Source organism: Heloderma suspectum, chromosome 11 (genome assembly GCF_057233095.1).
Source record: "Heloderma suspectum isolate Gila_16-S chromosome 11, 16-S_ref, whole genome shotgun sequence".
NCBI lineage: Eukaryota > Metazoa > Chordata > Lepidosauria > Squamata > Helodermatidae > Heloderma > Heloderma suspectum.
In genome coordinates this window covers 2,951,544-2,974,045 of record NC_139468.1, presented here as the reverse complement: position 1 = coordinate 2,974,045, position 22,502 = coordinate 2,951,544, and the positions used below count along the sequence as shown (strand labels likewise).

Sequence of the window (22,502 nt, the reverse complement as noted above, 5' to 3'; positions counted from 1 at the left end):
CAGGCTGGGAAAGACTGGGATAGATTAATCAATTAAAAATGCCTTAATAGACTAAAATGGTGCCCCCAATCAAATGGGAAGCACGTTTAAAAACAAATTATTTTCAAGACAGGTGCTTATGAAAACTGCAGATGGCAAGCAACACCATCTTAAGAGATGCATTGTCCCTTCTCTCAAAGGCAGGAAGGATGCTCCTTCTAAGGTGACACCAGCTGCGACACGTCACATAGGACTTGTCTAAAACAATGTGTGCCTTTGATCCAGAAGTTACACCAGGGCTTCAATAACTTCCACCCCACTATCAATGTAACCAGTCCTCCAAATAGCTTTGCTTTTTGGACATGACTGTGCAACTGCATAATAGACATATAAGCACCACCTTACATTGGAAGCCTGCTGACGGCTACACATACTGACATGCTTCCAACTCACACGCAGAACACACCACAAAATCCATGGTATATAGCAGGGGTAGTCAAAGTAGTGCCCATGGGCACCAAAGCACCCCAGACACTTTTCTTGACACCCACCAAAGTGCCCCACCCCACCCACTTTTAAAAAGGAATTAACACATTTTCTTACTGGCAGCAGGGATTGCAGTGAAATAGGGTTCTATTGGTGCTAAAAACTGTGGATTCAAAGTTGTTTAGTGTGTTGGAGCTCAAAACCCACCTCCATCTTGTACTCAAGTCTTTTGGGCAGGTTACCGTCCTTTGCCATGCCTCCCATGGCAGCTGTTTTTTGGTGGTGCCCACAAATGTTTATCAAGTCGCTAAATGTGCCCACGGCCCAAAACGTTTGCCTAACAGTGGTGTACAGCCAAGCGCTACGATACAGCTGCATCTGTTCAAACCTGTCAGACAGAGACTCACAACTTCAGGATTTAAAAATCAGGCATTTCTCAGACTACAATACCCACACAGTGAAGTGGAAAGCAACAACAAATCAACAAGGCCAGGCTGGTACCCAGGAATAATCCATTACTGGACAGACCCTAAAGAGAAAACAACAGAACACCACTTCTTGTTAGCATCTACATTTCCCAGCTATGAACAACTGAAGTGTAACTAGACAAGGGCATTTCCCTCTCTCAAGCCTTGGCTGGTAGGTCTGTGTGCGCCTACAGACAGCCCCCCAGCCTAAAGTAGCTACTCACTTGCAGTAACAGGCCACATAACAAGGCTACAAACAGAGGAACTGGACTTTGCAATAAACCCAGATGCCAGCTCTGTCCCCATAAATGCTCTGGAAACACTATTACAGGACCTAACAACATTAGGGGCTCATCACTTGCTCATCTTGCAATGTGATATATGCCATCCTCAGTCAGCAATGCTGTTCTGCATTCCAGACAGTACACAGGGCAAACAGGCCAATCTCCATAGAAAAGTCTAAATGGACACAAACCTGATGTGAGAAATGGCCATCTTCAAAAACTAGAGGGAGAACACTTCAGCCTCCGACAACACTTGTCATGGACCTTAAGGTGGCCATTCTTGAACAAAGAAACTTCAAAGGCAGATATCAATGTGAAATTGCTGAAGTACAATTCATCAAGAGAGTCAGCTGAGGTTTGCACAAGGACACATTTTTTAAAATATCACATTACGTGTGTTAATTAGCTCACCAGTGGAGTGCTGTCTGTGTTATCACCCAAAAACATTTTGTGAATGGCCACTGCTTAAGGTAATTATTACTCTGTACTTTTTGCATTTCAATTTGCTTTGACATCATTGTTTACAATCCCAAGTATGTGTATATAAACCTGCTACCCTCTAGAAATATTGTTTTTACCCATCTACAAATGTATGCAAATTTAATTGATAGACTGATTAAAGTTTCTTCAAACAGATTGTAGCCCATACACACACAAAGACACATATGCATGTTAATATTTTAATAAGTTTTGCAAGCCACCCTGTGGGTTCAGTTTCAGAACCAAAAGGCTAAATATAAATATTTAAATAAATAATAAGTTACTCTCAGAGTCACAGGTCTGGTTTGTACATAATGCTAACCCATGGTTTAGTTTACCCATGGTTTGTTGCCCTACCCAGGTTTTGTCAGGCAGACAATCCAACCGTATTTTGTTTTCTCAATCCCTGGGTTGTTCTCTCCTCCTTTGCCTGCTCCCTCCCTGTATACCAAATGCCTCAGCTGTGCTGTAGTACTGGCATGAAAAGTGTCTGGGTTGTTGTTTTGTTTCCACTCTTCCCAGCCACTTCTTAGTCTGGAGAAACAACCCATGAACAACCCACAGTTCTAGGTTCACATCCGTGGTTTAAACATCCCGGAGTTCATAACCCAACAACAAATCATGGGTTCCCTTACCGGGTTGTTCACGGCAAACAAACCACATTTTGGTAACGCAGCCACATTCACACATTACAACAACTCAGATTTCACAACCCAATCCATGGGTTAGAGTTATGTGCAAACCAGGCCATAGTGAAAAGTCGGCAACTGTATACACGCTCATGCACCGATGTATGACATGCTTAATGGATGGTGTCATGAATGACCGGTTGGGCTGGGCAATGGTGTAGGATTTGGGGCACCATTCAAGATGCTGTAGTAGGATGCAGTGACCTGAGCCACAGCTTAAGAGAAGGGCACTCTGGACAGGGGAAGTGAAGAGGAAGTGACAGCACCTGTTATGGGTGGGAAAGCAACCAAGCAAGGAAAGATGGGAGGATGAACAATCTGCTCCATGCCATAGAGTGTCAGATACCTGTGAAAAAGCAGAGGTGGCAACTCTCTGGTTCTGAAGGGCCAGCCTTTGAACTGGGCATCTACAACTCCTCCACCCTGCTTGGGAAGGTGAACTGGGGATAACGAATGAACTCCTCAGTCAATACTCTCAAATGTTGGAGAGCAATAATTACGTGGGGATCGTTACCACCCACCCTTGGGTAGAGCAGAAATCTCTCCCAGCTGTAAGAACCCAGCCCTTGATGGTGTGCTGCCTGCCTCAGATGGTGGTTTTGGGGTGTCACTAGGAACAATGAGTGGGGAGCAGACAGAGCTGAGCTGGGGGCAAAATCCAGCAGCATGTTCTCCTGCACAAGCCTCCTTGGAAGGCATGGCTCTTGCGCACCTACCACTCCTCTTCCCAGTGGGAAAGAGGTGCTACTTAGACTTTCCACCCCAGTCCCCCAAATAAGGCTTGGCTCTGCCTATTATCTAACTTATCCTAACCGGAAAAAGCACCCTTGTATGTTCGCACGTCAGTCCACGGCAAAGATCCAGACGACAAAAACACACAACGCTCCATTAGAACTGTTTGCCGAAAGGGGCAACCCCCCTGAATTCTCCCCCACCAACGGCCGCGACGCACACATCCCCCCGCTTTCTCCCTCTCTGGATGTGTTTTTGATCACCCACTGAAATGTTCTCTCTTGGATGCACAGTTATTTTGGTTCTTGGAAAGAACATTTCTCCACCCCCCTCCCCCTATTTTTAGGGGCAGCCACAAATGCACAAAGGCCCTTTTATATCCCCCCCCGGGGGGGAATCCCCACCCCGCCGGCAGGGGGAGATCCCCCCACCCCTCCAGCGCATACGACCATCTGACGAACTCACAGCACAACATGCCACAGCTGCATCCAGGGCTCCCGCGACAGCGTTCAGCATGGTTCCCCCTCCGACGACTCGCGCTCGCGCGTGCGGAAAGCCCAGCGCCGCCGGGGTCGCGGCGCGGCGGGCAGAGGCGGCATGCCGCGCCTCCGCCGAGCTCCGCGGCGAAGGGGTCCCCCACCCCCCGCCCCGCCCCCGCCGCGCCGCCTCGACCACGCTCACCTGGCGACACGGAGGTGGCCGCGAGGGCGGCCGGCCGAATGGCGCGCGGCGGGCCGCGCCACGCGCGTCGCCGCGCGCCCGGGCAGCTCGCGGGGCGCCGGCCAGGAGCGGGGCGCGGCCCGCGCCCTCACCTGGCGGGGCGGGGGGCAGGAGCCGCCGCGGAGCCTCGCGGCAGCCTCCCTCGCGGGCGCCCGTCCGGGCGCGTGGGGCCCGCGCGCGGCAGCGGCCCAGGGGCTCGCCAGGGGGTGGGCCGCCGCCGAGCCCCGCGCCTCTCCGCGCTGGGCCTCTCGCCGCCGGGCCCGGGGACGAGGGAGCGAGCAGCTGCCTGGAGCTGTTGCCAGGACGCTGTCGCCATAGCGACGAGCATCTCAACCTCCGCGAGGCGAGGCGGGGGGGGACCTATTTATAGGGAACAAGATATGCGGCACGAACGAGGCTCGGCCCCGCGGGAGGGGAGGGGAGGGCCCGGCCCGGCCGCCGCCCTCGTCCCACGACGGGGCCGGCGCCGCTCCGAAGGCCGGCGGGGCGGCCAGGCGCTCGTCCAGAGCGAAGGGCCGCCGCGAGACGGGCGCCCGGCGAGCCCGGCAGAGCGAGCGCGAGGGGGCCTTGGCCGCCCCCTCCCACGTGCAGGCGCCCACGTGCTCGGCTCGAAGGAGACGGGCCTGTGCACGCGCGAGGCCGGGGCGGCGTCTCTCGGCTGCCGCTGGCGGCGACGCGTCGGCCCCCGCCCCGCCGCGGGGCGCCTGGCCCGCCGCGGGGCGACAGGGCTGCCGGGGGCCGGACGCCGCTCGCTGCGATGGCGGCCTCCGCCTCCCACAGGGCGCGGAGGGGCCCCGCGGAGCGTCTCCGGGGCCCCGAGGCAGCCTCTCCACGCGGCGAGGAGAAGGTACCTGAATCCAGGCCAACCTGTCAGGTGGGGGAAGCGCTGCGGAACTGATTTGCCCCCCCCCCCCGGGCAAAGCACCCCTCTGGCCAGAGAGCTACAGAGAAAACAGTCCAAATTTGGCCCGCGAAAGAGAGAGGAGAGGCCTAAAGAGTTATTTAACCACAAATGTTATCTGCAGATTTCTGTTAGTTTATTGTTCCCAGCAGTTTCATGTGGATATTAAGAAGCATGGAGGACAAAAGACAATCCCACGGGATGCCCAAAGCCACAGGCTAGAGCAAAAGCCTCCCAGCACCGCCTTCTGGGACCAACATTCACAGAATATCTGCTCTGTCCTGATCACCCCAACACCAGGGCCAAACACTCAGAACTGGAACTCTGCCAGTTAGGTACCCTGGAGAGGGAGATGGGACTTGGTGGCAGAGCCCCTGCTTTGCATGCAGAAGATCCCAGGTTTGATCCCCGGCATCTCCAGGTAGGGCTGGAAAAACTCCTGCCTGAAACCTTGGAGAGCCACAGCTGCCAGTCAGTGTCGGCAGTACTGGGCTAGATGGGCCAAGGGTCTGACTGAGGAAAAGGTAGCTTCCAATGTTGATATATAGCACCCCCTTGCCATAATTGAGCTGGTGTGTGGGGAGTAATTACCTAGTCCAGGATTCCAAACGTGGCATCCATGGAGATCTCCAATGTGGCACCCACAAAACTCTCCACTCCCTGCCACCTTCAAAAAATTATTTTTGAATTTTAAAAAACACCTCGAAAAACATTCCGGCGCTCAGTTCTCCTTCCTGTTCCTGAACCTGCCACTGATCAGCTGTTCTGCAGACAGGAAGAGAAGGAAAGAGCTGCTTCCTGGCCCCACCGAATCTTCTTCCATCCTTGCAGACTTTTGCTCACTCCGTTTCTCTCCTCCCAGACATGTGGCTGGGATTCAGCTGCCTGGGAGTAAGCAATCATAAGGTGTGGGGTAAGACATCGGCTTCCATGGGATTGAACACATCTTGAAATTCTGCATATTTTTGAGGCAAGTCTGGAAGATTCAGAATCAAGGACAGGTCCCAGCACCCAGCCTACTGGAAGGCAGCGTTTTTGACAATATTCCAAATTGAACACTACTGTTTGAGAACTCCAAATGATAGCAGGGTTGTGTTGGGTCAACCACAGTGTCCTCAAAATTACAGGGGAGTGGAGGGACTTCACAATATCAAATGAAAGGGGTTCCCAGTGATCCTGCATTCACACATGGAGGACAATGCTTTGATGAACAATTGGGCTGGAACAAAGGGGACGGCTGCCGATGGTCTCAGCCAGGATGGGAGTCTCTTTCGGCTGGAATCTGTGTGCAACAAAAGCACTGCCCATAAAATTCCCAGGAACCCCTACATCTCTTATGCCAGTGATGCCCAGGCCACTCCAGTGTCATAGGGATGTAAAGGGGCCCCATGGCATGAGTATCTGAGGCAGACCTGGTTATCCGCCCCACAGCCATGGGTCCTCCTACGGCAGGGACAACGGGTTTTCTTGCTTAGTTCTCAGGACTTTGACTGGGAAGATCTGGGCATAGTGGATTTCATCAGTATAGGCATAACTCATTCCTGATGTGACCTGCCAACCCCACCTGAACTGATCAAGTAGTGCTGCCTTGTTCCCGTCCAGATCTTGGGCGTATAGGCAAAAGGCCCTGGCGTAAACCAAGACAGGACCTGGCCCTTGTCAAAGCTGATGGATCTGTCAACTGGCAGCCGCCCTGTTCTGGCTCTTCAAAGGCTCTTTTGAACTTCATTAGGAAGGCAGAAAAGTTCCCCAACAGAGGACTGGAGGGGAGTATGTAGGGGGTGGCGCACGGGGCATAACTCCCTACCAACAAAGTTATGACAAAGCACATCTTAGCTCGATCTGTTGGGAAGTCTGGCCACAACAGAAGAAACAGTTCACACTGGGTCAAGAAACTTGGAAAAACAGCCCGGTCTCCCTCAAACGTCTCTGGAAACACCACTGGACACTTACTGTGCGGTGTTCCAGGAACCACAGGTGGAGGGGTGGTCCGAGCTGCCCAGAGCTGAGCCCAGAGGCTGTTAATTTTTGCTGCAGCTTGGAGCAATTGGGTCTTCAGCTGCTGTTTTTCTGCCCTCAGGCATTCCACCTCACCTGGTTCAGGCTGGAGTAACACCTCATGCTCCATCAGGAAATCCACTGTCCTGGGTGACAGCTCAGGTGGGGAGGCTCACCATGGCCAAACTGGCTGGGTCACATCTGGAACTAAGGTTAGGTTTCAGGACCTTGGTCAGTAATGCTGAAGAACTGAGCTACTCCAGCGGCACCTGGGAGCAACTGGAAGGCTTTTGTAGTCAGGCCCGAGGAGTCTCTCGGGAAGCTCCGCTGCTTCCGGTGCTGCATCAGTCCGTTAAAGGCAGCTTTCCCCTGCAGGCATTGGCTTCTAGGGAGTGAACGTTGGAGAAGAGAGGTGCCAGTTTTGGGGGCTGCTCCCCAGGGTCTCCACTGGAGGAGTCCAAAGTCCACTCCTCAGAATGAGAGGGTTGTGGCACCTCCTGGGAGTCGCATGGACAAGACATGGGGTCCGAGGCAGTGGGCCCCATTTCAGAAGGACCAGGAACTGGTTCTGACGCCTGCCCAGAGTCACTGTCACTGGAGGCTTCAGTCTCTGAGGGGCCACTAGCCTAGCCATTTCTCTGCCCACACCTCTGTGCCTTGCTGTTTCTCCCCATCCCATCCCATCCCATCCCATCCCATCCCATCCCATCCCATCCCTACCCTCACTCTTTCTCTCCCACTCACCCCTTTATCTTGCGGTTTCTCTCCACTCCCAGCCTCTAGCCTGGCCATTTCTCCCCACACACCTCTTCCCTCCACCTTGCTCCTTCCCCCGTCCTCCTAGCCCCTAGCCAAGCTTCTGACTACCTAGGCCTCCACAGCAGCCATTGTGTGACTAGCCACATCTTCAGTGGGAGCCATTTTGCCGTGGCGCCCACAGCAGCTTCTCCAATTCCCATGGGCCCACGGGTCCAAAAAGGCTGGGGACCCCTGGCCTAGTCCGACTTACCGGCGATTGTGGCAGATGCCCGCTAGAGGCCACTGTTGGCCACGCCGGTCTAGTCACCGCTTCTTTTCCGCGGCTCCCCTGCTCCGCGGGGAAATGAATAAAGCGTCCGTCGCTTTGACCGTAGCTGCGCGCTTCCCGCTAAGCGGGTTTTTGCGGGCCGGGTGAGCGTGGCAGCGGCTCCCTGGCCGTCAGGGAGGCAGAGCCCGGAGCAACTGCGGCCGGGGCAATTAATGCAACTTCTTACGTCAACCCTTGTTCCCAAACCGAGTCAAGCTTAAGTGCATGGTGGGCCCCCGCCTCGCCTTTTCTCCCCTTTTCGCTTAGCGCAGAGTTGTGGACGCCCTCCTGAAGCTACGGTTCTTGGGGTTCTTTGGGGTGTTCATGGCAAGTAAACGCGTATAAGCCTCGTTCCAAGCTTCGCTGGGAACTTCTCCGCCCCGGCCCCGGCCCCTCGCTGAGGTGGTCGAGGCACGCCAGGGTAGCGGGGTACAGCGTTCTGCACGCCGGGGGCCAGGGGCGGATTTGGCGGGAAGGGCGGGACGCGGGCATTCTGCTCCCGCTCCCCTAATGCTGAGCACCCAGCGGGTCCCGGAACGTGGGGCCCGTGGCGCCGAATGCTTGGGGCCCGGGGTGGGCGGCGCAGGACAGGCCAAAGGAGGGGCTTCTTCGCCCACAGCGCGAGTTGAGCTGTGGGAGCGGCTCCCGCCGGTTCCCGGGATGGCCACCGGCCTATCCGGACGGCTTCAAAGGGGGCTTTCACGGCGGCCAAGGCTACCGACGGCTGCTAGTCCTGATGGCTGTTCCCTTGCCCAGAGCTGGACTTGAGCCAACCGGCATCCGTCGCCGGCCTCGCAGGGCTGTGGCGAGGACAGCACGGGCAGAAACAGCCCGCGGCGGGAAGGGCAAGATTGCAGCGGGGCCCTGGGAGGGGCGTGCTGGGGAGCAAGCGCCGCGCGCCCCGCGGCGCGGGGGAGGCGAGGCGCCCGGGCCTGCCTCCCTCCGCCGCGCGGCCTCCGGCGGGCCCCCCTCCGGGAGGAGCGAGCGAGCGGGAGGAGCGGGCGGGCGGGCGGGGCGGGCCCGCGCCGACCCGGCCTTGTATGGGCAGCGGCGAGGCGCGGCTCCTGGGGCGCGGGCGGAGCGCAGAGCCGGGCGGAGCCGCCCCCTCGCCCTGGCCCGCCCGCCCGCCCGCCGGCGGGCCCCAAAGTTCCCCGACGACGCGGGCGCGGAGGAGGACGCGGCTCCGGCCCCGGCTCCAGCCCCGGCGCGGCTCCCTGCATGGCGCGGGCGCGCCGCCGGCCCCTCCGTCGCGCTCGGCCCGGAGCGCCCTGAGCCCAGCCGCAGGAGCGGGGGAGCGCGCCTGCCGGCCGGCCGGCCTGCCGCGCTCCAGCCATGGTGAGTGCGGCCGCTCGCGTCCCGGAGGGGGCCGGCGGCCTCCGCAGCCCTGGGCGCGGAGCCGCCGGGCGGAGGAAGCCCCCCGGGCCGCCTTCCCAGGGACGCGCCGGGGAGGGATCCGCGCAGCCTTCGCGGGCCGCGCGCTGCGCTGCGCGGCGCTGCCTGGTCCGGCCGGGGTTCGGGACGCCTCAGGCCACCGGCTGGGAAGGGGCCGGCTGCCGGCGGGGCGGAGGCAAGGCACTCTGCGTATGCTCAGAGAGGCTTTCTCCGCGCACCTATTGCGATCTCTTGTGTGGCTCGGTCACTCGCCGCCGCCACTTGCAAAAAAAGTTTCTGAAGGCTGCAGTCCCGCGCACAAGTACTCGGGAGGATGCCCCTTGCACTGGGTGGGGCTTACTTCTGAGTAAACACATCTTTGTTTATATCCCTATCTCGATGAAGTGGATTCTGGCCCATGGAAGCTTATGCCACGGTTGGTGCATGTGGCACTGAACAGAGTGCCCCCAGCAAGGAAAAGGTCAGTCTGTAGGTCTCTGCCCTCAAGAAGCTTACAGGGTGAAATCAGTAGGGGTATCAAGGTGCGGCAGGACTCCGGGCTTTGCTCCTGTCTGTAAGGGGTCTGTGCTTGAGGCTTTGCTTTCTGGCTTCTCAGAAGTCTTCCTGCTGACCCACTTGGCCTACTAAAGTTTTCTGGATCCTTATTTTGAGACCTACTGGATCTCGTAGACGATAATCTCATGTTCTGGGGTGGGATGGCAGTGTGTGTGAGCACTGTGAATTTCCATGAGGGTTTATTTAGCCTGCATGAGAGGAATGGGAGAGAAGCTTTTCCGCCCTGGTTACTCATGCTGCAACTTCTTCCCCAGATGTTGTGCGTCCTCCTCCCCTTGCCAGAAATGAGAGATTGTGCGCATGCCCCCGGCCACTAACACTGTACCTCCCAGTGCTGCACCCGGCTGGGGACAGCCTGGCATTTGGGGCACTCATGAAGTCACAGGATGGGAGATGTACTGATTTGGCCTGTGGAGTGCAATCCAGTGGGAAGTTCTCTGGCACAAGCACCGCTGAAGCGATCAGGAGCTCTTGCGCAGCTCCCAGTAACTGCAGTGGAGTTTGTGCGGGAGACCTTCCCCGCGGAATTCCCAGGTCTTCTCCCTGTGGACTCTTGCAATGTGACGGCTGAGTAGAGAGAGAGGGGCTCTAGCAGGCATGGTTATTTGGCTGATTCATAAAGCTTATTAAACGGTTTGGCGTTCCCGGACCACAGGTTGGCAAATGGCTTCTGGGTTTCTGATGACCACCCACTAGTGGAATGGATACCTCTGCCTGCCTTTTCCTTGTCTGTAGAAAGTGATGATGTTGCTTTTTCGGCAAACTTGGTGGAACAGGCTGTCTTTTTCTTTTTCCTCCCCTCTCTGAGCGGATGCCAGTTTCTTGGGCACTGCGAAGTCTCCCTCTCCCAAGACCATTGGAGGCAGACGGTGACTGCTGGTGTTGGCAGCCGCTGCCCTGGGGATGGTGGTTTTTTGTGAGGCCATCGCAGAGCTATTTTTGTCCTTTCAAGAGGATCCGGCTTGCTCGCTGCTGCTTCTCGCACAAGGTGGGTGGGTGGAAGGAAGCGCAGCTCGTTAGCTGGATGGGATCACCTGGGGAGGCTTTTTGTTTACCACATGAAAGCAAAAGTTGGAGCGTTCGGGTGTCCGGCTGCCGGCAGAGCTGGCAGGATTCCTGCATGCGTCAGACAGAGAGGTTGCTTGGTGTCCCTTTGGGCTCCCACGAATGCTTCCCTTGAACCATGCTGGGCATCCTCAGCCTCGTCGCAAGGCGAGCGCTGGACTGTCTTGGCCTGAAACGAGAACGGGAGGAGCGTGATGTGAAGACACAGAAGCTGTTCTGTCCCATGCCCTTTCAGGGCTGTTGTTTGTTTTGTTGCTGGAGCATGGGAAAAAGTAAACACCTCCTGCACAGAACAGTTGAGTGGGCTGGGACCAAGAAGCCATTTAGGCCCAGTCCCTCCTGCAAAGCCCTGGTTGGCCCAAATGTGCAAGCGACCCAAGCGGTTAGTTGGCACCCCAGTACATGAAGGGGTGCATTGACACAGCGTACAGTCCAAGAGGTGCACCCCAGGATCACGTGTGGTGTGTGTGCTGCAGCTCTGTTTGCACGGCGCAGCTGGGCTGGTGTGTGCCCAACTGCGTCCTGGATGCTTCGAACTTCTTTTCAATGGCCATCCTTGTACACGAGTTATGACCTGCCAAGCCAAGCCCAGACAGACAGCCGTGCGTGGCGGCCCAGCCAGAGGCGTGAGAAACCTCCTGGTTTTGCCGACTGCCTGAAACTGCAAAACCACCGGGCCTACGTGGTTGTGACCCCTGGAATTGTGTTGGCAGGGCTGTTGTGGCCGCTGTGGGATCATGGTTCAGATAAGCTGGAAGTCCAAACAAGCTTGCATAACCTTACACCAGGGATGGGGAACATGGAGCCCTCCAGATGTTGCAGGACTGCGGTGTCCATCATCCCCCATCATTGGCTATGATGGATAGGGCTGATGGGAGTTGAAGTCCCCCAAATTCTGGAGGGCCACACAGTCCCACCCCTGCCTTACACCAGCTATTTCAGTTCCCTCGTCTGCCTCCGTGGAGATAGCAACACTGGTCTGCCTTCCAGGGTCGCCATAACAATTGCCAAGATGGCTGGGTTCATACAACAAAACAAGCCAGAGCACGGGTTGAGTGTGGGTTGTCATTGAACTGTGGGTTGTCATCGAATCATGGGTTGTGCTGTGTGAACCCAGCTGCGCTAACAAACTATGGTTTGTTAGCGCTGCTGGGTTCACACAAAACAACAACCCATGGTTCAATGACAACCCACACTCAACCCGTGCTCTGGCTTGTCATATTGTGTGAACCCTGTTGGTATATATGAAGTGCTTTGAGCAGTTATTATCGAACTTAGGCTTTTCCCTAACTGTGTAAAAACTGGGGCAGGGGGGATTAGACAAATTCATGGAGGAGCCGAGATCTGTCAACAGGCTTTAATGGAGCCTCCACATTCAGATGCAGTATATGTTTTTGAATATCAGATGCTAGGGGCAAACAGGAGAGGGCTTCTCAGAGGTGCCTGGGTGGCTGCTGTAGGAAACAGAATGTTAGGAAAGACAGAGCTTTTTGTTCTGGTCCAGCAGGACTCACCTAATGGACCTTGCTTGTCACTTCTGTCTGGTGAGAAGGCTGAGTTTGGGCCTGACAACCATCAGTGGTCCCTTTCTTGTAACCTTCACTTTTGGCTATGGAGATGCATCTTGGAGATGCTTTTGAAGAATGTTTTGACACTACAGCTGACCTAAGCCTTCTCTCTTGACAAGGGGGGTCATTGGGAATGCCTTACATCAACCTTCCACAATGTGGTGCCTCCAGATGTGTTGGACCATAGCTCCAATCATCCGTATCCAGCATGCCCAGCACATCTGGAGGGCACCAGATTGGGGAAGTCTGTCTTACACCAATACTCCAGGGCAGCCTTCTCCAACTTGGTGCCCCCCAGATGTGCTGGGCATCCTGGATGCGGATGATTGGAGTTGTGGTCTAACACATCTGGAGGGCACCAAGTTGAGGAAAGTGGCAATAAAGCCTCTGATTCTGCCCTGGCACCTTCATCTGAGCAATTCCTCTTCAGCACGAAGATTACGATGCGGTCAGATTTCCTGCGCTCCTGTATCAGTGAGGGCTGCATAGAAGGACTTCTGAGGGATTGTAGCCCCTGGGCAAGGCGTGCAGGTCTCCCACTCTACTTCTGTGAACAGGGCACCCCAAATGTGAGGTAGCCTCAATGCCCAGTAGGGCAGTGTCTCCTGGTGACCTTTCCCTGTGGCCTGTTTGGAGTCTGTGTTTGCTAAAGCAGTTCACTGTGGCTAAGCAAATCCTGAGCGAATGGGTCAAGTGTAAGATCATGTGGCTGAAAAGGCCCGGCCTGTTATTGTTGGCCTGGGAATGCTTGGTTAGGAAGCATCACCCTTGTTTGCTGTGAGGCCAGAAAACCATAATTGTTCAGCCCTGTCCTGAACGGTCTTAACACTGGACAGCGATGACGCTTTTGCGCTGCGTCTGCTGTGCTCCCTGCTCTGCATTTGTGCTGCGTTGCATCCTGCACAGCGGTCGGAGCACTGTGGCCCCGTCATTAATTTGCTGGCGCAGCGGGTCTTGCTGTGCTGAATCTACATTGATGTATCTGCTGCTGCAGGAGAAAACCCGAGAGTTTGCTTTTCTTTTCCAACGTAGTGCCCTTTCGGGGCAAAACCATCCAGCAGACAAAGAGCCACCTGAAGGGTGGGATGCAGGGATGTTCCCTGACACATCCATTAAGGGCAGGAAGAGGAAAAGGAATTTGCTGTCTGGGCACATCAGGCCAGAATCCGCAGCCTCCCCCTGCCCCAATGTAGAACATCAAGCTGAGTTGTCACCATCTTTTCGGCAGTGAGTGGCTTTCACATTGTGGTTTTGAACATAAGAACATCAGAGGAGCTCCAATGCTGGATCAGAGGAAGGTCCATCTAGTCCAGCATTCTGTTCACACAGGGGCCAGTCGGATGCCCCCGTGGGGAAACCCACAAGCAGAGCATGAGTGCCACAGCACCCACCTGCCCATGTTCCCCAACAACAGGTGTACATAGGCATACTGCCTCTGAAACTGGAGGTAGCATATGGCCATCAGGATTAGTAGACATCAATAGCCTTCTCCTCCAGGTATTAGTCCAATTCCATTTTAAAGTTATCCAAGTTGGTAGCCATCACTACATCTTGTGGTAACGAATTCCGTAGTTAAACTCTGCACTGTGTGAAGAAGTCCTTCCTTTTATCTGTCCTGAATCTCCCCCCAGTCAGCTTCATGGGAGGGCCCCGTTGGGTTCTATTATTATGAGAGAAGGAGGAAAATACCTTCTTATCTACTTTCCTCACACCAGGCATTTTTGGCTGCCTTGAGAGCTTATTGGTGGCTTCACCACTAGATGATCAGATCAGTAATGGTGGATATGTTTCCTTGAAGGACAGCTTCCTCACCAATATGTATAATAAACCTTATGCTCAGGCCAAGGGGCCAATGTTAAACCCTTGGTTTGCATGGAAAAGGTCCCAAGGTCAATCCCAGTCAAAAGGAACCCATCTATCAGGTAGAGAAGGGGAACTGATGGTTGCCGTGGGTCTGCAGAAGCAAGGGAAAGGCTGCTCTGGCCCCATCCATCGGCCAAAGGAACAAGAGTCACCGATTGCTGTTCAAGCAAGAACGCACCAGCAAGGGACAATCAGCCTGGCCTGGGGTGTGTTTAAATGTCCACTTATCGCTCCCCACCTTGTTCTGGCCTTGAAAAAATGGCTCTCCGTCCTCTTCCTTTTCCCTCCACCCCGTTCCCTTGTGTGTTTTGTCATTTTAGTTTGTAAGCCTGAGGGCAGGGCCTGTCTCTCTTTCTTATTGATCTGAGTTGCTTAGGGAGAGAAGAATTCTCTGACAAGCAGGGTAAAAATGCAGTAAAGGAATAAACAATATAAATGCAAGTTCTTTGGTTGCAGGGGGGGAAGTCTTGCGGTGCCTGGACTTAGAGAGTTGCTGCCAGTCAGAACAAACAGTACTGGGCTAGACTGAAGCAGTGGTCTGTGCTGATGTAGTTTTGTATGTTTGCTGTTTTGGAGTGTGTGTGTGTGTGTGTGTAAGAAAGAGCTCCTTCCCATGCCATTTTGGTGCCTTTTGTTGCTTTGACTGTGATGATGTGGCCCAGCAGGGCCTTTGTGAGCGGAGCAGCTAAGATATCTGCCCAACGTGTAGGGGAGGGGCTGTGGCTCCATGGCAGAGCCCCTGCTTTGCATGCAGATGGTCCCAGGTTCGATCCAGGCAGGGCTGGGAAAGATCTCTACCTGAAACCCTGGAGAGCCTTTGCAGTGTCAGCAATACCGGGCTAGATGGACCAAGGGTCTGACTCGTTATATGGCTGCTTCCGATGGTCCTTGGCAGATAGATTGATTAGGAAAAGGTTCCCTGGAGCTAGAAATATCAAAAGCTTTTGCTTTACAAGATTGATCGTACAAAAACATTGCATTAAAAAAAACACACTGCAAAAAATACACACACAAGTGTGTGTGCACGTGTATATAATATTTCTTTATAAGGCTGCACTCCTACACACACATACCTGTAGAATTGCCAGATTGCAACCCAGATATTTCCCCTGCACCTCTCCACTTCAAATGTGCACTGAATTGAAAGCAGAAAAGCTGCAGGCCTCATCCTGTCTCCTTTGCCCTTCCCTCAAGCTGTGCAGGACACCTGGGCTCCCCCTTATTGTAGGAAGTGCAAGAGGGGGGAGATGATGGAACTGGGGGTGTGGGACTGGCTGCAGAAACCACGTCCGCCTCTCTTTCTGATTCAGCTGTGGATTTGGAGGCGGAAGGGGAGCCTCCAGGTTGCAGCTGGGAAACTTACTTGGGAATGAAGAAGAACCCTTGAACTCAGTGGGGCTGACGTCTAAGTATCCATGCGTGGGTTTGGGTTCCATGTATGGATGTTCTATAGGACGGTTAGGTCTGTTCTTGCAATATTTGTAGAGTTAACTCGCCACAGACTGGGCAGGTGGGTGGCTGGTTCAGCACTGAGGCTCCCATTGCAAACAGAGCATGGATTACTGCTAAACTGCATACTGGAAGCTTTGTGTAAATAATTTTGCATAAGGTTTTTTTTCTTGCTTACAGTGGATGCCAAACTACAGCCGCTAATGGCTTTCTACAATGTATTTCTGAAACGGCTTTGCTTAAATGCAAAACTAGGAACTCTGCTTCTGGAACATCTTAATGTCTGTCTGGATCATGTGGGTGTTGAGTTTTAACTTTTCCCAGTATGATGGCCAAGCTAGATGTTACGATTGATGCGATTAGCAGATGCTTGAATGGTATATTAAAGTGTAAACTGCAGGGGCCTGATCTAGATTGGGACCCTGGCAGAGGGTTCAGGGGCTTTAACCCATTGCACCCACTGCAGTCCCAATCTCAAGTGGGCCTCCTGAGCCAGCTGTTTAGATGAAGAAGAAAACTCCCATTGGCTCCACTGGGAACTTTCTTCTGGATGCAAATAGCAGGTACAGATCTGCAGTCCAGAGCAACCAGGAGCAAAAGGTTAAATCATCCTTACCCCCGTGGGTCCTTATCTGGATTGGAAGCCCTGGCTTGCAATTTAGACTTTTAAAAAGCCCCATAGTTTCTGGTTTTGCCCTGAGTAGCTCTGAGCCATTGGAACATGGGTGTGCGTGCTCACGCACGTGCATGTGCGTGTGTAAAATGGGCCTCCCAACCTTAACTTATCACTTGGAAGTAAGTTCCGTTGGTTTTGGAGGAACTTGTTTATAATCGATTTTTCACCGGGCCCTAAGACTGTGTGTTGGCCACCATCCCACCCGCAGAAGAAGATGTGTTTTCCTACACCATAATGTACTGTAAAATAGCATAACTAAGGCAAGCACGTTTGCGATGAAAGAAAGAGCGCTCTAAATTGAACAAGCGCCACTGAAGTCCTGCCATCTGCTTGCAAGTGTCATACTGATCTTTTACAAAGTCCTGTGTTCTGGAACAGCATAGGAAGAAGCTTCGTCGAGATGTTTTCATAATATGTGAAACCAGCCCCCCTCCTGGAAGGCAGGTCTGGGAAAGAGCTGAGTGTGGGCACTCGCTGTAAATGGCTTTATCGTTCCTCTGCCTTCTATTTCAGTACCTATTAATGCTCCCTCTGTCAGGCTTACCTTTTCAAACATTGCCTCATTCGCCTTATTGATTTTGATGACAGCGGTGACATTTCTGCAGCTCAGCAGGCAGGCACCTGAAGGTCAGAACGTCTTTCTGGGAATGGGGAAAGTTTGTTAGCCACTGAATATTTTAGAAAATATTATTGCTTGATTTGCCCATCCCAGGGACATCCCAGGTACAGAGAGTTAAATTATGAGCCTGGACTCTTCTGCCCGAAGGAGTTCATCTCAGTCCAGGGGCTACTCTGAAGAGAAAGTCTGCAGGGAGACAGAGAAATGAGTAGTGGTTAACCATACCTGTATCCCGAAAGCTAACATGATTAAAAAACCCATGTCTTATTGGGAATAGGGACGGTCAAGGATTTTGTTTGGTCTACATTCTTAAGTGAACCAACCTAATTCGCAGTTATTGAACTACTGTATGGATTGGCATGTATTGTCCATTTTTCACACTTCTCTGAATTTTGCAGTATACTTCTCAGCTCAATTTTTTTTAAACCAAGATGCATATTTTAGAATAAAATGCATAAAGACGTGTGTTTTAGGATAAGATGCATACAAAAATAATGTGAATTCTTGTGCATTTTTAAAAAATGCAGATGGATGCAGAAACGGTTCTTTTCCCACTCATTTTAATCTCACAACAACCTTGTGAGGTAGGCCAGGCTGAGAGAGTATGAGCCCATAGCCGTCTGGAGAGCTCCAGGGCCAAATGGGGATTTGAACCTGAGGTTCCCCCTCCTGTCCAGCAGGCTTAACCACTGCACCACACTGGCTCTGTTGTAGGCCCACCCCCTTGGGCAGACTCCCTCCCCTCCCAGTTTTCATGTTGTAGTGGCCTGATGGGCAGAGCCACATGTGGGGCTACAGTGGTCCAACCTCAGCTCCAGCTTTCCCTGGACCCCTCTTGCGCCACCCCACATCGCTTTCCTTTTGCAAAGCCACTGACCTGCCAAGTCATCTCATTTCATTTACAGTGGCGTGCTTCTTCTGGGACTGCGGCCAAGAATGCAGCAGATGCAAGCAGGTATATAATAATAGTGTTTTACAGTTCAACAGCCTGTATTCTCGGGTCATCTAAACTTAAAGCTGTGATGAATGCTCAGGTGAAAAAGCGATGCAGGTGTCCCCTGACTGCAGTGGAATAACCATGTCAGGACAAAGGCCAGATTTCTGGAGGCTCTGGGTGAGGCAACGCCACCCATGTGCACTCCTCCCTTCTGAACCTTAATCCTTGGCTCGCAGAAGAGATCATTCACATGATGATGCTGGCGCATGCACCTCAGAGATCCAATCCCAGCTCCTCACTGTGCAACAAAAGATGCTACCACAAGGCTGCTATCTGAGCCACAGACAAAGGAACGATATCCTAGAAAGCTAGGAAGTTGTCTTATACCAAGTCAGACCTGGGTTTACAGACCCTAGGCTTGCTTGCACAATTTCTGGGCAGCCTTGGCAACTGAAAGTGGCTGTCAGGCATCCCTGCTTCCCTTCATTCCACCTCCATCAAATAGGGACCGAGTAACTCCTGCTGTCCTGTTGGCCTGTAGTGGAGCGCTTACCCTCGACCCACGTTAATGTGTTTCTTTAACCTAGTTTCTCTCTGACAACATTGGCTGGAGCTGAGCAAAAGACTTTGTTCCTCCAGAAGTTATTTTGAAGCATAGATCCGCCGTCTCCCTCCTCATCTGCAGCAAGATGTCTGGGCACCCCGAATGTTGGTCCGAGAGGCCTCCTTGAGGCAGCCTGGGCTCCTCGGCACAGGAAGCCCGTGGCAACGTTTGGAGGCAGCTTGCCCTCGTGGGCTGAATCACCTGGCTCAGCTGAGCCCCACGTCCGTAAATTGTTCACTGCTGTCACCCGTGTGACTAATCTGCACGCCTGAGGCTGGTCGCCGTCTGGAGGCTGCAGCCTCGATTTACTTCTCTTGCACAGCAGGGCCTCTGCTTTGGCTTTGTTGTCCTTGGGTGGAGTTGAGGCCGTGGTGATGTTAAAAGGGGGAAACACTCTTTGTGAAATGAATGGTATGCGCTGCTAATTGAGCACCACTTCCAGCAAATGAGGAGGGGAGGCCGTTTTATTGGGCTGACACCTGTTGGTGTGTAAAATATGGCAATGGTTGTGTTGGGCCAACCTTGTGAATTCATCTACAGAAGCAACTACTGACTTCCTACTGGCTTGCCTTTTCACAAGTCACAGCATGCTACTAAACATCAGTCACCTGTGGTACAGCAGCAGCCTGAAAAATAAAGGAGTAAGTCTTTCCAGTTCACAAAAATGACTGTGACCACTCACCTGGAGCCTTTTTAAGCATGTGACTAGTGAGTGGTCTGCGTTATAGGAACGTTGGAAGCTGCCTTGTACCGAGTCAGACCCTTGGTTCACCTGGCTCAGTCTTGCCTACGCTGACTGGGAGTGGCCCTCCAGGGTTCCAGGTAGGGGTCTTTCCCAGAGACCCCTACCTGGAGAGGCTGCTGGGGACTGCATCTTTTGCATGCAAAGCAGGTGCTGTACTACTCAGCTACGGCCTTCAACCCCTCCTTAACTTGAGAGGTGTTGCAGTCTTGCTGGAAGAAATGCAGTCTTGCAGGGGAGTTCCCATTCTTGTCCGCATCTGTTGGCTCTGGCTTCTAATACTTGCTCTCGCTGCTGTAATAGTCAAGCGCTGTGTATCTTGCATCAGTGCAACAGTTTCGAGTTAGAAATTGGAAGTCTGCCTTCCTGCCCTCCTGGCAGAGGATGCAGCCTGGAATCCAAGGGTCACGGCCTCCATTACTGCCCAACTGAAGAGGCTTAACAGACGTGGGTGCGCGTGCGTGCGTGTGCGTGATTTATTCCTTACAGGGATTTTCATGCAAGATCGATGCAGTTGTAGAACCTGTTTTAAGGAAGGTGCTCAGGTTTAGGATACAGGGCAGGGGTGAAACCAGCAATGGCAGCTTTCAGACTACCAATAATTGAACATACTGTATTCCTAATTCTCTGTGTCACAATATACCTATATATTTGACCGCTTGGTGAATTAACTTGTGATGTTACAATGTCATCTCCGTTAGGGATGTTTCGATGAGCTGTGTTGGATACACCATGTATGTGACAAGCATGAGAAGACTAACTGCCTTCTGTCTTGTTGGGGAGAGCCAAGAGTCCTTCCAGCAGTATTTAATGTCTTCCTTGGGTTGGCTCTTGCTAATAAAACAGTGATAAGTTGTTGGAACAGAGTAGGTTGGAGTAACAGGGTTATACTGTTCTAGGCATATGGGTCAGGTTATGTCCCTTTCCAAAATACACGGGCCATGAGTGTTTATTTACCAGTAAACCAATGTGCATCCCTGACTCTCTACATCCGTTAGTACACCTTACCAGAATGCGCCTTCTTCCATTCATGTAGAATGGGAAGGTAGCTGCCCTCTAGGCATTATGTGGTGCAGGCTGGATGCAACACACATTATTATCCCCCCCACAACTAAAAGCAGAGTGGGGGGTGGGGCGGATCTGAATGTACACGGCTACAGCCCATTCCTCATTCCCAGTGACAACCAAGCTTTAAGTATGTGTAACCGAGATGGCCCCATTCTGCCCTCCTGCTTCCTCGGTTTCCCTGAGTTCTTTGCAAGCAGAGAGCCTCTGTAATACTGTATGGCACCATATACACCAGTGGCACTGTATAAATAATTTGCTTACTCTGTCATCTGTTGTGCTGGCAGTGGATGCAGAAGTGTTTATGCTCCGCTGTAATGTCTATTCTGCGAAATGTGTGAACTGACCCAGGTTGAGCTCACTGGAAAACAGATATTCATCTCTTCCACTTTCTTCTTCTGTCCCCTCCCCATTTTGGAAAGGGACCTAGGGAGTGTGAGAAATCGCCTGGTTTCCATTTCAGAAAATGTGACCTGTGCAAAAAGGGCCCAGTGACTTGGCCCGATCTTGAAGTGTAGGGCCATTGCTGATAGGGGTGGACTATCATGGGCCCTTCTGAGTTCACTCCCGTTGGATAATACTCTGCACTGACGCCTATTTATCTAGCTCCTGAGGGTTAGTAGTCCAAAATTGAGCCAGGATTTGACTGTGAATCCGTCCCTGCCTTCGTCGGCAGTGATTTCCATTGGCTCACCATCAGTTACAGCTATTAAGAGTTCCTTGGTTTTGCTCCTGTGACAAAAATGTCTATACTCACTATTTGAAAAATGGCGGGCTTCAGAGTCAACTAGCATTCTGGACAAAACTGATTGCATTTGTTCTTGGATTTCCTGAGCCATTCTTTTACAAGGTACATATTTGTGTGCACCAGACTTAACAGCTGCATTGGTATGAAATGCTGCCACATTCTTTTTCTGTTGGCGTTCCAGAGGCAGGAGTTGACCTGTGAATGTGTTTACCCTCCATTGACCCAGAGTATCTTTGTATCTTTGCTGGGTTTGCTGCATTCCATTAGTTCTGAAGCCGGCGAGGTGGGCGGCTTTGTGGCATCAGCATTTCTGTGATGTTTGAACTGACCCAGTTTGATAGTATTCTTGATTTATCTTCTGGGGAATATAAGAGGATGCCAAATGATGGTGGGGAAATAATTTGACACAGCTGATGGGAAAAGTCTGAAGGTCAGACTGGATGTTTCTTGAAACATGCTGAAGTAACTTTGTCTTGAACACATGGATCTCTCTTAGCAATTTCTAATATTTATTTATTAACATTTATATACTGCCTTATCTGCCAAAAAGCCGATAAGGCGTGAAGGCATTAAAACCTTAAAACAATAAAAGCCAGAACATTAAAAACATTAAAACCAAACATTCTAAAAATCTAAATTGAAAAGATGCGTCTTCACACCCTTTTCTAAAGCCCAAGGGAATCATCGATCTTGAGGGAGCGCATTCCACAGTTTGGGAGCGACACAGGAGAAAGCCCTTCCACGCTTTCCTGACAAACGGGCCGCTCTTGCAGATCTTAATCACCAGGCAGGTTCATAACGAGACAGGCAGCCCTTAGATAGCCACGTCTTAAGCCATTTAGGGCTTTAAAGGTTAAAACCAACACCTTGAGTTGAGCCCCCAAAGCAACTGGCAGCCATTATTGTTGTTGTTGTTGTTGTTATTGTTATTATTGTTTACATTTCTATACTGCCAATAGCCAAAGCTCCCTGGGTGGTATACAAAGATTAAAAAACATTTAAAATACAGTATACAGAGATTAAAAGCCATTTACATAAAAACACATGAACAGACAATATACACGAGAGAACATGTATGTAAAACAACTTCAAACAAGCAATCTCAAGCAAACAACCATAACTGTAAGACAATCCAGGATCGATTAAAACTTATCGTATGCTGCCAAATGCCTGGGAGAAGAGAAAGGCCTTAACCTGGTGCCGACAAGATAACAATATTGAGCTGAGGTTATATCCTTGGATATAAACCACACTGAGGGTTGGGAAAGGCCCTCTCAAATTTTGTTAGGATGCATTATCTACACAAAGCAGCACAGGTTTAAAATTAAGCAGGTTGAAACCAAATGTACTTTTGAGAAACTGGAGGCCTAGAACACTCAAGTTGCTTTGTAACATCTTCACTTATATTGTACAATAT

General features: G+C 52.2%; 1 protein-coding gene across 2 annotated transcripts in view; it reads left to right on the top strand.

The window, feature by feature from the left end:
• The first annotated feature begins 8,869 nt into the window (after positions 1–8,869).
• MYO1E (myosin IE) overlaps positions 8,870–22,502 on the top strand; it is a 109,442-nt gene continuing 95,809 nt past the window's right edge. Inside the window, exons 1-2 of one of the 2 annotated variants that reach the window (XM_084816631.1) lie at positions 8,944–9,137; positions 9,579–9,654. In XM_084816631.1, coding sequence (XP_084672757.1) covers positions 9,592–9,654 — 63 coding nt within the window. In that variant the 5' untranslated portion in view covers positions 8,944–9,137; positions 9,579–9,591. Of the gene's footprint in view, positions 9,138–9,578; positions 9,655–22,502 lie in introns of both variants that reach the window. The other variant, XM_084816629.1, reaches the window with a different exon arrangement.